The sequence below is a fragment of the Notamacropus eugenii genome, chromosome 3 (assembly GCF_028372415.1).
Source record: "Notamacropus eugenii isolate mMacEug1 chromosome 3, mMacEug1.pri_v2, whole genome shotgun sequence".
Classification (NCBI taxonomy): domain Eukaryota; kingdom Metazoa; phylum Chordata; class Mammalia; order Diprotodontia; family Macropodidae; genus Notamacropus; species Notamacropus eugenii.
Genome location: NC_092874.1, coordinates 105,332,923 through 105,347,618, shown reverse-complemented (window position 1 = coordinate 105,347,618; position 14,696 = coordinate 105,332,923). Strand labels below are relative to the sequence as shown.

General features: G+C 38.8%; 1 protein-coding gene across 1 annotated transcript; it reads right to left on the bottom strand.

Annotated features, from left to right (window-relative positions):
- Positions 1 to 13,493: 13,493 nt before the first annotated feature.
- On the bottom strand, positions 13,494 to 14,441 carry LOC140531228 (olfactory receptor 6V1-like). Its single transcript, XM_072650290.1, has one exon. The coding sequence runs from the start codon at positions 14,439 to 14,441 to the stop codon at positions 13,494 to 13,496; it is 948 nt and encodes a 315-aa protein (XP_072506391.1).
- Positions 14,442 to 14,696: the final 255 nt, after the last annotated feature.

Sequence of the window (14,696 nt, the reverse complement as noted above, 5' to 3'; positions counted from 1 at the left end):
GCAAAAGGATTGCCTCCATTTGAAACATTAAAATATTAGGGACTAATTGCAAGAGAAAGAGAAGTCTATATTAACCCTTAAGGAGGCAGGTGCCAGACTGCATGATGGGATCATGGAGGATTATCTTTGCCATCTCCCTTCTCCTTTTTTGATGCCATCCATGAACTCTGCTATCACCCTAACTTATTGTGAACTTTCACCTATTCCTGGGAAAGGGCATCCTGTGCCCACATGGGCAGATCTGAGGTCCCTGAATGCACAACATACACAAGACAGATGGGATGGTGAGCAAAGAAGAAATGTATATGCAAGTTACTTATCAAGTGTCTACATAGGAGACTCCATTTGAGGGTATATTTATGCCTATGAATGTAGGTGCCCCCTATGAATATGTGTGTGTGTGTGTGGGGAGAGAGAGAGAGAGAGAGAGAGAGAGAGAGAGAGAGAGAGAGAGAGAGAGAGAGAGAGAAAAGGGAGGGAGAGAGACAGAGCAAGAGAGAGCATCCACTATGAGTATGTTGCACCAAGGGTATGTGCTTTGGGTGTTTGCTGAAAGCATATGAAAGTTCTTATATCTGTGAGTAAATACCACATGTTCATGTATATGTGATTGTATAACTGTGGGTTCACTCTATGTACATCAGTAAGCATGTGTTTGTATATTGCTTTTTATGTGTGCTGTTTCCACTGCAGGCATGCCAAGTGGGTATATGTGTGCATGCGCCATTTAAATCTCTGGGTCTGTTTTGAGGATACATGTGCCTTTCACACATGCAGCACGTATTGCAGACACGTTGAATTTGTGTGATCTATGTATCTGTTTGGCCACACAATTTGAGAGTATATCTGTGTTTATATAACCATTAATGTGTATGATGCACGTATTTGCCAAATGAGAGAGCATGCTCTGTGTGTATTTATATATTCATCTGTGCTACTGCTCTATGGATTAAGATTTCTAGGAGAAGCTTGAGGAGAGACTCAGAAATGATTTCTAGAGGGAAAAAAACCTTCACAAAGTTTTCTTTTTATATTCATTTATTCATTCTTTCAAAAGACTAAATGTGCACTGTTATAGGCTGCTGGGGAGATACAACGAAAGCAAGCCATGGTCTCTGCCCTCAAGGTATTTATAGAATAGTAGGAGAGCTGGGATACACACGTACACACACACACACACACACACACACACAACACTAACACAAGTCAGACTGTCACATGTGAGAAGAGTACAAGGTGCTCTGAGATCAGGGGAGAAAGATCCCTTCCAGCATGCGAATTTCAAATATGTTGGACCGAACACGTAAGGAGGCTGCAATTAGTTATTCTTCATGTTCCAAAAGGATCAAAGAAGAGGAAATGGGCTAAAACTAAAACAGACAAAATTTCAGTTGGGCATAAGAAAGAATTTCTGGACCATCAGGAAAGGAAAGTGTGAGGATCTATCCATGAAGATCATCAAGAAGTGAAAGAAAAACCAGTCATCTTTCCTGAAGTGTATGACCTTCTCAGGCTGAAAGACAGGAAGCTAAATGATCTCTGGAGGTCTCTTTGAGATGGAAAGTTTAGCTCACTTCCTATGCAGCTACCATCAGAAGGGTATGGTCTCCTCTGGTGGAAAAAAATTAGAAAAAAAAGTTATTTTATTTTGGGTGTGAGGATTTATCTGGACTCATACATTTTATTAATAGAGGCAAACTAGGAATTTTGTGAACTAGGACAAAACTACTTGATTACTTACTCCTCCTCCCAATAGCACAGCAGAGAAAAGTGTGTGAAAGACATGGGGGATGGGCAGTTCTTCTGGATCCTGGATCCTTCTTGGATGATTTTGAGCTACTCCAGGGATGGAGATCTGCTTCTATATACCAAAAGCTGCATAGAGAAAGAAAGCACTAGTCTCTACTATCTAATTTAGTTCCTTTTTCTAACAGTCTTCAGGTTCTCAACTTCATTCCTTAATGATAACTATTAAAAAAAGTGTAAATGAGACATAATATTTACAAATTTAGTATTTATAAAAGACTTCATTTGAATTTAACATCCCACAACCCCACCCCCTCCCAACAACAATCTTGTGAGGGGATTCATTTCAAAATTTCCCAAATCCTATAAGAAAATCAGGAGAAATAGTATGATGGTCTCTTTTTAAACATGGAACTCTGAGATTCTGGGAAGTTAGTTGACTTGACCAAGGTCATATAGTTGTACTTGGCAGAACCAGGGTTGATTCATAACTCATTGCCCCTAGGTCTATTGGAGTTTGAACTTGCAGACCCTTTGTTTTTTCTGACTTCTATTCATTAACTCTTTTTAAAAATATATTTTAATTGATGTGTTTTGTCTTTATATTGCCTAAATATTCCGATATTTCTCCCTCCCAGAAAGCCATCACATGTAATAAGGAATAATTTTTTAAAAAAGAGGAAGAAAAGAAAAAAAAATCAATCAGCAAAACAAATCTTTATCTGGAAGAATTCCAAAATTATTTACACAATTCCATATCCACAGACCTCCAGCCTCTACAAAGGAATTGAAGGAGGTATTTTTTTCAACCACTTCTTTGGGACCAAACTTTTTCTTTGTAATTTTGCAATATTCACTTTTGATTGTTTTGTGTTTAATGTTTTTTCATTAACATTATTACAGTTGTATATATTGTAAACTCTGCTCCACATCATGTAGTCTTCATGTAGTCTTTCCATACTTCTCTGTATTCATCATATTTACCCTTTCTTACAGTTCCATAAGATGCCATTATATGCATATACCATAATTTGTTAATCCATTTCCTAACCAGTGGATATACTTAGTTTCCAGTTCCTCGTTGCCATAAAGTAAAAGTTGCTGTAATTATTCTGAGTATATAGGGACCTTTTTCTTATCACTGACATCACTGATATATAAATCTAGTAGCAGGCATATCCTGGATCAAAGACTACGGACAATTTGGTCACTTTATTTGTATAATTCCCAATTGCTTCCCAAATAATTGTCCTAATTAGCAGTTCCAACAACAACATACTAGTGTTCCCATGTTCCACAACCATTCCAATATTGATTGTTCCCACCTTTTTGTCATTTTTTTTGAATTTGCTGTGAGGTGAAACCTAGGATTGTTTCGATTTACATTTCTATTGGTAGTGACTTAGAGCCTTCTTTCAAGTGGCTGTTAATAGTTTGCAATTTTTTGAGAACTATTTCCTTATGTCCTTTGACCAAGTATTTATTGGGGAATGGCTTCTAGTTAGATATAGATATAAAGACATACACATATATATCATGTATATCTATCTATATATATAAAACATACATATATAAACATAATTCATATTATAAATTACATATACATATATGTGCATATATGTATTTGTAAACATGTTAGATGTTTATATATTTTGTATGCCAAACTCTTCTCTAAGAAATTTGATACAAAGATTTTTTCCCCATTTAATCACTTCCCTTCTTATCCTAGATGCATTCATTTTGTTTGGGCACAAGTTTTTATTTCATATAATCTAATTATATTTTTTATCTTTTGCAATTACCTCTATCCTCTGCTTGATTAAGGATGCATCTCCTACCCAAAGTTTTGAAAGATATATGATCTGCTTCTCTTCTAAATTTTATGATACAATATTAATATTAAAGGCATGTACACATTTAGAATTCATTGTGGAGATTGACTGAAGGTGGTGATTTATGCCTAATTTCTGCCAGGATTCTTTCAAGTTCTCCCAATCAGTTTTCCTCAAAAATGGATTTTTTTAAGTAATTTATGTTTTCTGGTTCATTAAATACTGGGTTATTGAGCTCTATTATTTCTGATGCTCCCTTGTCTAGTCTGATCTATTCACCTACTCCTCTAACCAGTACCAAATGATTATGATTAGTGCTGCTTAATAATAAAATCTGAGGTCTGCAAGTACTATTTTCCTTTCATTTCTTTCTTTTCATTGCTTTCCTTTACATTCTATATCTTTTGTTTCTCAAATTGAATATTAACATTATCTTGAGTTCTGTAAGGTATCATTTAATAGTTTGGGTGCCATAGTATTAAAACTATAAATTAACTATGATAGCATGGTCATTTTTATCATATTGCCATGACCCAGCCATGAATACTGTATTCCTTCAGATATACAAACTGTTTTTTTTATTTCTGTAAGGAGAATTTTGTCTTTGAATTTATATAAGCATTTTATTTTCTTTCAAAGATCAATCCCCAAATATTTCCTACATTTTTTATTTATTCCAAATCGTATTTACCCTTCTGTTGTGATTTCTTGGATTTTGTTATTATATTCATTAACTCTTAATAAGCACTCAAATTTTAGTATACAAAATATTTTTAGCATACAGTTTACCTCATTAAGGGGCCATGATTGATAGGGTAGACATACAATTCCTGCTACTGAAAAGGGTGATGCTGGTGGATCACCTGAGCTCAGGCTTTCTGAGATGGAGTAAGGCTAAAGTTGAACAGATTTCCTCACTAAGTTTTGCACCAATAAGGTGAGCCCCCTGGGAGTAGGGAGCCAACAGGATGCCTAAGGAGGTAAGAACCAGCCTAGATCAGAAAAAGAGCAGGTCAAAGCTCAACAACAGTGGAATCAGTTTCATAACTGGCCACTGCACTTCTAATCTGGGAGAATTAAGGAAAACGAGCCTGAAAAACTGTTTTTTTAAATGGATTATTTCAACCTTCTTTGATTCCCCATACTAGGCTCCTTAGGTCTCTCATAGCACTTTGAGTCTCTCATACACTTTCAGATTCTAGTTTGATTGTTTTTATCTACAATTCTAGTCTCCCACATAAAAAAAAAAAAACACAAAACAATGGGGATTTTCATTATGCTGGATGTTAGTTTTATACATAGGTAGAATAAAGAGCTAAATATATGGTATAATTTCAGAGTCACTGGAAAAGTCATCCTACTCTCAAATATCTCCTTCATCATCTGCCTCAGTTAATAATAAGACCCCTTCATCTTGCTAATCCTGAGAAAATACACCAAATATTTATCAGTTCATTAGATTTTAGCATGAAATAATTTGCAAAATAATTTCTTCCATTACTGCCGAATCAGATTAGTTTTTTTTAAATTTTTTAAAAAATAAATACTTATATATTAATATTCATTTTTTTGATATTTTTTTTATTTAGCTTTTAACATTCATTTTCACAAAATTTTGGGTTACAAATTTTCTCCCCTTTTCTCCCCTCCCCCCCCAAACACCAAGCATTCTAATTGCCCCTATGACCAATCTGCTCTCTCTTCTATCATCCCTCTCTGCCCTTGTCTCTGTCTTCTCTTTTGTCCTGTAGGGCCAGATAGCTTTCTATACCCCTTTACCTGTATTTCTTATTTCCTAGTGGTAAGAACATTACAGTTGATCCTAACACTTTGAGTTCCAACTTCTTTTCCTCCCTCCCTCTCCACCCCTTCCCTTTGGAAGGCAAGCAATTCAATATAGGCCAAATCTGTGTAGTTTTGCAAATGACTTCCATAATAGTTGTGTTGTATAGGACTAACTATATTTCCCTCCATCCTATCCTGTCCCCCATTACTTCTATTCTCTTTTGATCCTATCCCTCCCCATGAGTGTTGACCTCAAATTGCACTCTCCTCCCCATGCCCTCCCTTCTATCATCCCCCCCCACTCTGCTTATCCCCTTATCCTCCACTTTCCTGTATTGTAAGATAGGTTTTCATACCAAAATGAGTAGGCATTTTATTCTTTCCTTTAGTGGAATGTGATGAGAGTAGACTTCATGTTTTTCTCTCACCTCCCCTCTTTATCCCTCCACTAATGAGTCTTTTGCTTGCCTCTTTTATGAGAGATAATTTGCCCCATTCAATTCTCCCTTTCTCCTCCCAATATCTTTCTCTCTCACTGCTTGATTTCATTTTTTTTCAGATATGATCCCATCCTCTTCAATTCACTCTGTGCACTCTGTCTCTATGTGTGTGTGCGTGTGTGCATGTGTGTGTGTGTAATCCCACCCAGTACCCAGATACTGAAATGTTTCAAGAGTTACAAATATTGTCTTTCCATGTAGGAATGTAAACAGTTCAACTTTAGTAAGTCCCTTATGACTTCTCTTTGCTGTTCACCTTTTCATGGTTCTCTTCATTCTTGTGTTTGGAAGTCAAATTTTCTTTTCAGCTCTGGTCTTTTCATCAAGAATGCTTGAAAATCCTCTATTTCATTGAAAGACCAATTTTTCCCCTGAAGTATTATAGTCAGTTTTGCTGGGTAGGTGATTCTTGGTTTTAGTCCTAGTTCCTTTGACTTCTGGAATATCCTATTCCATGCCCTTCGATCCCTTAATGTGGAAGCTGCTAGATCTTGTGTTATCCTGATTGTATTTCCACAATACTTGAATTGTTTCTTTCTAGCTGCTTGCAATATTTTCTCTTTCACCTGGGAGTTCTGGAATTTGGCCACAATGTTCCTAGGAGTTTCTCTTTTTGGATCTCTTTCATGCGGTGTTCTGTGGATTCCTTGAATATTTATTTTGCCCTCTGGTTCTAGAATCTCAGGGCAGTTTTCATTGATAATTTCATGAAAGATGATGTCTAGGCTCTTCTTTTGATCATGGCTTTCAGGTAGTCCCATAATTTTTAAATTGTCTCTCCTGGATCTATTTTCAAGGTCAGTTGTTTTTCCAATGAGATATTTCACATTATCTTCCATTTTTCCATTCCTCTGGCTTTGTTCTGTGATTTCTTGCTTTCTCATAAAGTCCTTAGCCTCCATCTGTGCCATTCTAATTTTGAAAGAACTATTTTCTTCAGTGAGCTTTTGAATCTCCTTTTCCATTTGGCTAATTCTGCTTTTGAAAGCATTCTTCTCCTCATTGGCTTTTTGAACCTCTTTTGCCAATTGAGTTAGGCTAGTTTTCAAGGTGTTATTTTCTTCAACATTTTTTTGGGTCTCCTTTAGCAGGGAGCTGATTTGCTGTTCATGCTTTGACTTCATGTCTCTCATTTCTCTTCCCAGCTTTTCCTCCACCTCTCTAACTTGATTTTCAAAATTCTTTTTGAGCTCTTCCATGGCCTGAGCCCATTGAGTGGGCTGAGACACAGAAGCCTTGATTTCTGTGTCTTTGCCTGATGGTAAGCATTGTTCTTCCTCATCAGAAAGGAAGGGAGGAAATGCCTGTTCGCCAAGAAAGTAACCTTCTATAGTCTTATTTCTTTTCCCTTTTCTGGGCATTTTCCCAGCCAGTGACTTGACCTCTGAATATTTTCCTCACACCCACCTCACCTCCTGATCCTCCCAGCCAGTGTTTGGGGTCTGAGATTCAAATGCTGCTTCCAGCCTCAGGGCTTTGGGCGGGGGCAGGGCTGCTATTCAGTGTGAGATTAAATTCAGATGCTCAGGTGAGGGCAGGGCTGCCTCTCAGGCTCAGTTCCCTCAGGGAGTTTATGCACAGACCTTCAACAATGGATCCAGGCTCCTGCCTGCTTGGGGAGCCCTGGTCTGCCGCTGCCCCTCAGCTTCTGTCTCCCGAGGGGGCCCGAGCCATGGGGGCACCCCACTCCCCCCTCGACCCGCCAAAGGGACTCTCTCACCGACCCCCGTCACCTGTGGGTGGAGGTACTTGTGCGGCCGCTGGAGATCCCGTCCCTGAAGCCCACTCGGATCTGTTCCTCTCGGTGCCGCGGCCACGGCAGGGCTGTACTCAGCTCCCAGTCCCAGCGCCCAGTCCGCAGCACGAAGGACCTTTTACGAGAGATTTGCAGGTCTCTCCGGAACAGAAATCTCCCTCGCTCTAATGTTCTGTGGCCTCTGGGTGCAGAATTTGCTGTGAGTTACTTCTTTGTAGTTGTTCTATGGGTTGTGGGTTCGGAGCTATGTGTATGTGCATCTTTCTACTACGCCATCTTGGCTCCCTTAATATTCATTTTTTAAAAATTTTGAGTTTCAGATTTTTCCATCCCTTCCCCTCTCATTGAGAAAGCAAGCAATTTGATACCAATATATATGTGAAGTCATGTAAAACTTGTTGCAAAAACAAAGCAAGAAAAATAAAGTGAAAAAATATGCTTCAATCTGAATGCAGAATTCATCTCTCTCTCTCTCTCTCTCTTTCTCTCTCTCTCTCTCTCTCTCTCTCTCTCTCTCTCTCTCTCTCTCCTTTTCTCTCTCTCTCTCTCTCATTCTTCATTATAGGATCTTTGGAATTGTCTTAAATCATTGTATTGATTGGAATAACTAAGTTGTTCACATGATCATTTTTACATTATTGCTGGTAGTGTGTACGATCTTCTCCTGGTTAAGCTCTTTTTACTTTGTATCAGTTCATAAAATCCTCCCAGGTTTTTCAGAAAGCACCCTGCTCATCATTTCTTATAGACAACAATATTCTTTGATAATCATACACCACAACTTGTTTAGCCATTCCCCAATGGCATCCCTTCAAATTCCAATTCTTTGACATCACAAAAAGAGATATTACAAATATTTTTGTACATGTAAGTCTTTTCACTTTTTTCTTTGATTTCTTTGGGATACAAACCTAGTAGTAGTATTGCTAGGTAAAATGGCATGCACAGTTTTATAACCCTTTGGACACAGTTCAAATTGCACTCCAGAATGGCTGGATCAGTTTATAACTCTATCAACAATGCATTAGTATCCTTATTTTTCCACATCTATTACAGCATTTGTTATTTTCCTGTGGTCGTATTAATCAACATAAGTGTATGGTGGTACCTCAGAGTTGTTTTAATTTACATTTCTCTAATCAAAAATGATTTAAAGCATTTCTTTTCATGAGAGCAGGGAGTTTGGATGAGAGTAGATTTAATGGAATAAGAGGAAGGAATAATTATGGATCATGGGAGGAAACAGATTTATGGGGGGGGGGGGAGGTTGGGAGCCTTAGGTAGCAGTTTGGGAACATTAGGTACTTTTAGGAAGAAAAAAAGATACTAGGAGGGAAAGAGGGGGAAAAATAAAAGAGAGATGACAGTTTAGTCTAAGTGTTTATGTAAACAGGTATAACACAGACTCTCAGAACTGGCAGAGACTGAAAAATCATAAAGTCCATTCCCCTGCTTCTGGAAACGATTACACTTTACTATGTTTGAAAGTCCTCTAGAGAAGGAATTCTTAACCTGGGGTCCATGAACTTGTGTCGTTTGTTAAAAACATATTTTGATAACAGTATTTCAATGTCATTGGTTTCCTCTATTATTTAAGAGGTTTCATTTCATGCATTTTAAAATATTCTTCTAAGAAAGGGTCTCTAGATTTTCTCAGATTGGCAAAAGATCCATGACAGAAAAGGTTAAGAACACCTGCTCCAATTCAACACTGGACACATATCTATGACCTCTTTCCATTCAAGGATAAAGATATAAGACTAAAGCACTCCCCCATATAAAATCCATTTTCATTTCCCAGAAAAGCATGTAGGGACATATTGGAGGAGAAAGGTCAGATCATATCATCAAAGTTTCCCAACAAGTCAGTAGAAAGCCTAGAAAGATTCTCAATGTTTTAATTCCTAGTCCTTACCAAATGAGAGAGTTTTATGAGAAAAATGATCAAAGAATGATGACTCAGAAAATTATGCCAACTATCTTTCACTATTCCTTTCTTGGAGATTGTCCTTCAGGTCCTTAAGACAAAGGTCCTTGCTTATCACCCCTCCAAATTCCATAGCTGATTTCCCTCCATGGATGAAGGCATTTCTGCAATTGTTAAAGCATTTAACTGGTGTGAATGGTAGTTTCAGGGTAGGAAAGTGACCAAACCCTTGAAAACAGAAATCTATCACTTTTTAAGTTGGACACTCTGAGCCATAGTGTCCTGCCTCCATATCTTTGTCTGGTACATCTTCAAATGTGCAACTCTTCTTTCCAAAATCATACCATCCTTCAAGAGTTAGCTGAGGTACTACTCATTGAGGAAATTCTCAGCCTGGGTTCCTAGAAAGCCCAAATACCAATGGGGTGAATGGGTTGGAAGTCACATTAAAGTGAGCAGTTTACCCAAGTATACCTGAAGAGACAGCCTGCTGATAGCAGCCCCTGTCAACTCCTCCCTAGTATACAGATTCATTTTATAAATCTTTTCAGGCCTTCTTAGAGTACAGAGCCATAATGCATCTTGTGGCACATAAGTGAAACTTAACTAACTAGTGAAGTGTTAAGTTCCCATATTTGGAAGGGTGATTCCTGGAACCTACAACACTTCCCAGATCTAATGGCCATACTGATATTATGAAAGAATGGGAAAGTTGAAGAGCTGCTGGTCACAAACATATATTATAAGAGCTAAAAAGCCTCAAGTTACAGACCTAGATTATTTGAGATGGGTGCAAGCCCTTGTCAGTGCATTCCAGTCATAATGGTGGTCACATGCAGTATATGACTAGAAAAGCACTGTTTCCTCTCCACAAGCTTCCATGAAACTCTTCTCTGATTCCCTGATTTGGGAGTAACTTCTGCCTTCTTGGGTCTCTCTCAGCACTTTGTGACTTTCTTAGTACTTACTTACAGAATATAATTTCATTGTACTTGCCTATATATGTCTTTCATTTCCCTAACTAATTTATTGGCTCTTTTAAGTTAAAAATCAAACCTCATTTCTTTTTCTAATCCAAGCATTTAAGACAGTGTGTAGCAAATTGTTTTGGTCTACATCTATGATTTCATGAGTGTGTGAATGTGGAATCATAGATTTGAAAACAGAAGGAAATTTCAAGACCCTCATCCAGCCTCCTTTTACTGTTGAAGAAACTAAGGCTTGAAGATAAAACAAATTGCTTAAGATCATGATGGTTGAAAAACACAAATTAGAATCCTGGTTTTTTAATACCAAGGTGACTATTCTTTCCACTGTATCAGGAAACTTGTTTTACTTTATTTTACTCATTTTGCCAATGTACATCAAAACTAGATGGCCATTTATAGCACTAGAGAGTTCCCTGAAACAATGAGAGTTTAAATTACTTGCTATAGATTTCACAGTCAGTATGAGTCAGAAGCAGGACTGGAACCTGGGTCAATTAAAATATGGAGAAACAGATTGGGGGTAGGGGAGAGATATAAGGAGAGAAAGAAGTACCATTGAAAGAGCTAGAGAGGCAGAAATGATCTCAGGAGGAAGAACTAAGTAAAGTTTTTGTGCAATCCCAGGAGATAGTTGTTTGCCACTTGTTTCTTCAGTGTTGTTTTGTTTCTTTTTCACTAACTTTACAAAGAAAAAGAATAATTAGCCCCTTGGGAGCCAAAGCAGAGAAACTTCAAAAAATGAGAAAATTACTGACTCTGTTGGACCCTTTAAATGAATATAGTAGATCAGCCCCATTCAGGGAGGGTAGCAGGGGAGAAATGCATTCTAGAGATCCCAACAAGTGGCTAATCTCCACCTATGCTCCCTATGACAGGTAGAGAACTCCCTCAATTAAAAACAAAATAAGGAAGTTTTAACAGAAAAAAATTAATGGCTCTGGTGATGAATCTATAACATGGATTCTGTGGGTGGGCACCTATTTTCTGGATTCATGGAACCAAATATAGAAAAATGAATGATCAGGAATTTTCTGTGCTCTACACATCACTTTAAGAGAATTTGACCACAGCCTATCTCCCTAGAGAGAAGCATTTTATATAGGAGGGGTATCTTCTTACTTTCCATTTTTGGGGAAGGTCTCATTCCCTGGAGGTGCTATAGCCTATACGAATAAGAAAGACCAAATCTCTGGATGTCTCCACTCTGTAATTCTGACTTTTCAGATCACAAACATAACTTCTAGGAACCCCTTCTCCTGTGTTGACCTTTGCCTTCTTGCCTTCTCTTCCATCATATTTCCTCTCTAATCTCCCTCAGCCATCACCACCAATTACATCGCCATCTACACTACCAGCTTTTAAGACTAATGGTCCCCTGTCCAAGCTGCATACAAGTCCCCCTGCTTCAGTGTACCTGATGTAAAGGGCCTAATTTACAGTAAGTTAAATAGATATATCTACTTTAGGTTATGACTAAAGATTCCTTGGAAAGAAAGAGTTCTGTAGCATGGAGAGTTGGTATTAGGATGACTTGAGCATCTAGGCTCCCATACCAAATCTATGTTTTGGGTCTGCAGAAAAAGGTCAGAGATTAAGCCAAAAAGGTATCACAGACTAATGAGACAGAAGAAAGAGGGCTGCAATCAGTTAGACTTTGGATCCTGGCTCTACAAGACTGGGCAAGTGACCTATATCTTCTCTGCACCTCAGTTTTCTCATCTATAAAATAAGAAAGGGATCCTACTAAATGTCCCCTACAGTCTCCTTCAGTTCCAAATCTTTCACCTGTGTAACCTGGGAATAATTGTCTTCTAAGTTGCTTGTATTTTCGATGGTGACAGTGCAAGTCTTGTACCTTTGCAAAATATCCTAATGGGAACTGAGATTAAAGAGATTAATTGGATGGCATGGAATTACCATGAGGAGGTCATGGCATCCTGAGATCTCTAAGAAGAAGGCCTTAGCCCTCAAATCAGATCTTTCCCATTTCGCTCCTGTTTTCTACAGTGGGAAGAGAGGAGGCTAGATTACCAGATATCCATCAAGGACAAAGATCAACCAATCAATCAACAAGCATTTATTAAAGTGATTACTGTGTGCTAGGCACTAAAGATTCACATAAACACACATACAACTTTAAATCATTTCTTAGGAAAAGAACAAAGCTCCAACCTCAAAGAAGGAGATGAGAGCCAAAAATTCTCCTAGCTCAGGGACAGATGCCCAAGTCTGGGAAGTAGCTAGATCTCAAGAATAAGTTTGAGTAAAGGCTCAGAGATGCAGAGTAGAGGCAACCTGGACTCACATCACCCTTGAGTTAACAAATACCTTTAAATGGTCCCAGACATTACAATGATTCCTTCTGATTCTTAAATGGGATCAGCCTGACTTCAACCTTGGTTTGCCTTCACCTCATTTAGAAGTAACCTGACAGGGCTTGTCCAATGAGAAGCCATGGTTTCCTCTTAGCCATGGGATGCCTGGCCCTCTCTGCTATCTCACCCCCTTTGCTATGCTCCTTTTTCCTTCCTCTATTGTTGGGAACATTTTCCAGCTGATAATCTCTATCCTGGACACTGGAGCACGATACAGAGGATGGAGTACTACCTGGAAAAGAGGAAAGACATTCAAAAAAACCTAAGTGAATGCAAATAAAGACACAGAAACCAAGATAGGAGACAAGAATTTTTATAAAGCAATGAGGTTCCATTATTTGCTCTACAATCCCAGAGAAGTAAACATCTTATGGCTTTTTTCTGTAAGTGATTTTAAGTGATTAATGAAATCCATAGTTAAGAAAAGAGTACAAAAGAAGAAAAAAGTTAAAAGTAGTCTGGAAATAGTGAGGCTAGAGATGCAGAGTGAGAAGAAGAATCCAAGGAAATAGTAGTCCTGAATAGCATATAGGCCACTGACGCTCCTTGAAATTTAGAACATGTCCTGTGTTCTGCAGTCTTCTTATCTGAAGGCTTCAGAGTCTCTGGAGAATGTCTTTTTGACAATTTCCTCAATGACCCCCTTGACCTTTTCATTCCGAAAAGTGAAGATGAAAAGGTTGAGGAAAGGAGTCACCACAGATGTCATTAGGGCCACCACCTTGTTGAGGTCTGTGGAGTGGCCCTTGCTAGGCCTCACGTAGATGAAGATAGCACTGCCATAGCTAAGCACCACCACAGTGAGGTGTGAGGCACAGGTGGAGAACGCCTTCTGGCGTCCAGAGGAAGAGGGAATACGCAGCACTGAAGCCACAATGAGGATGTAGGAGATCAAAATTAGCAGCATGGTAGTCAATACAAAGAGGAGAGAAAGGAAGAAATCCATGCGCTCAATGTGGTGGGTTGCTGAACAGGAAAGTTTTAGGAGTGGGGCAGAGTCACAAAAGAAGTGGTCAATGACATTGGGACCACAGAAGCAAAGCTGGCTTTTTTGGATGGTGGGGGAAATTATGGAGAAGAAGCCAACCATCCAACATGCTACCACCAGCCTAACACAAACCTGGCTACTCATGATGGTTGGGTAATGCAGAGGGCGGCAGATTGCAACATAACAGTCAAAGGCCATGGTAGTGACAATAAGGAAATCAGTACAGCTCAGGGAAAAGTAGAAGAATGATTGGATCAGACATTCACCCAGGGAGATAGTTTTGTGTGTGGACAGCAGATCACCCAGCATCCTGGGCACAACAGTGGAGGTGACAAGCATCTCCATGAGGGAAAAGTTGCAAAGGAAGAAGTACATGGGTGAGTGGAGGCGAGAATCAAGGTAAGTGATTGTGATGATGGACAGGTTCCCGAGCATGATCAGGACATACACAAACAGAACAAATACGAGGAGAAGAACCTGGAACTCTTGGAGATGAGAGAAACCCCAGAGTACAAAGTCCGTGACCATGGTGTGATTGTTCATCACTCAGGATACCAGCTTACTGTACTAGCTGTGAGGCAATCAAGTCCATTAAGAGGTCACCCAAGAGTCATCTCTCCAAGCACCACACACATACATGTATACCCTGGAGTCTTTGGAACGCTGGTCTTCTTTATATGAGTTCCTGAAAGACCTAAGGTGATACAATCCCATTAGAATTTCAAATGGAGGAAGGACAAGACTACCTACTAAGCAATTTGCTTGATGGGGTAGGAGTGATTGGCATTTTCCCTATAT

Coding starts and splice junctions, on each gene's coding strand:
- LOC140531228 (XM_072650290.1), bottom strand. CDS start 14,441: ATGAACAATCACACCATGGTCACGGACTTTGTACTCTGGGGTTTCTCT.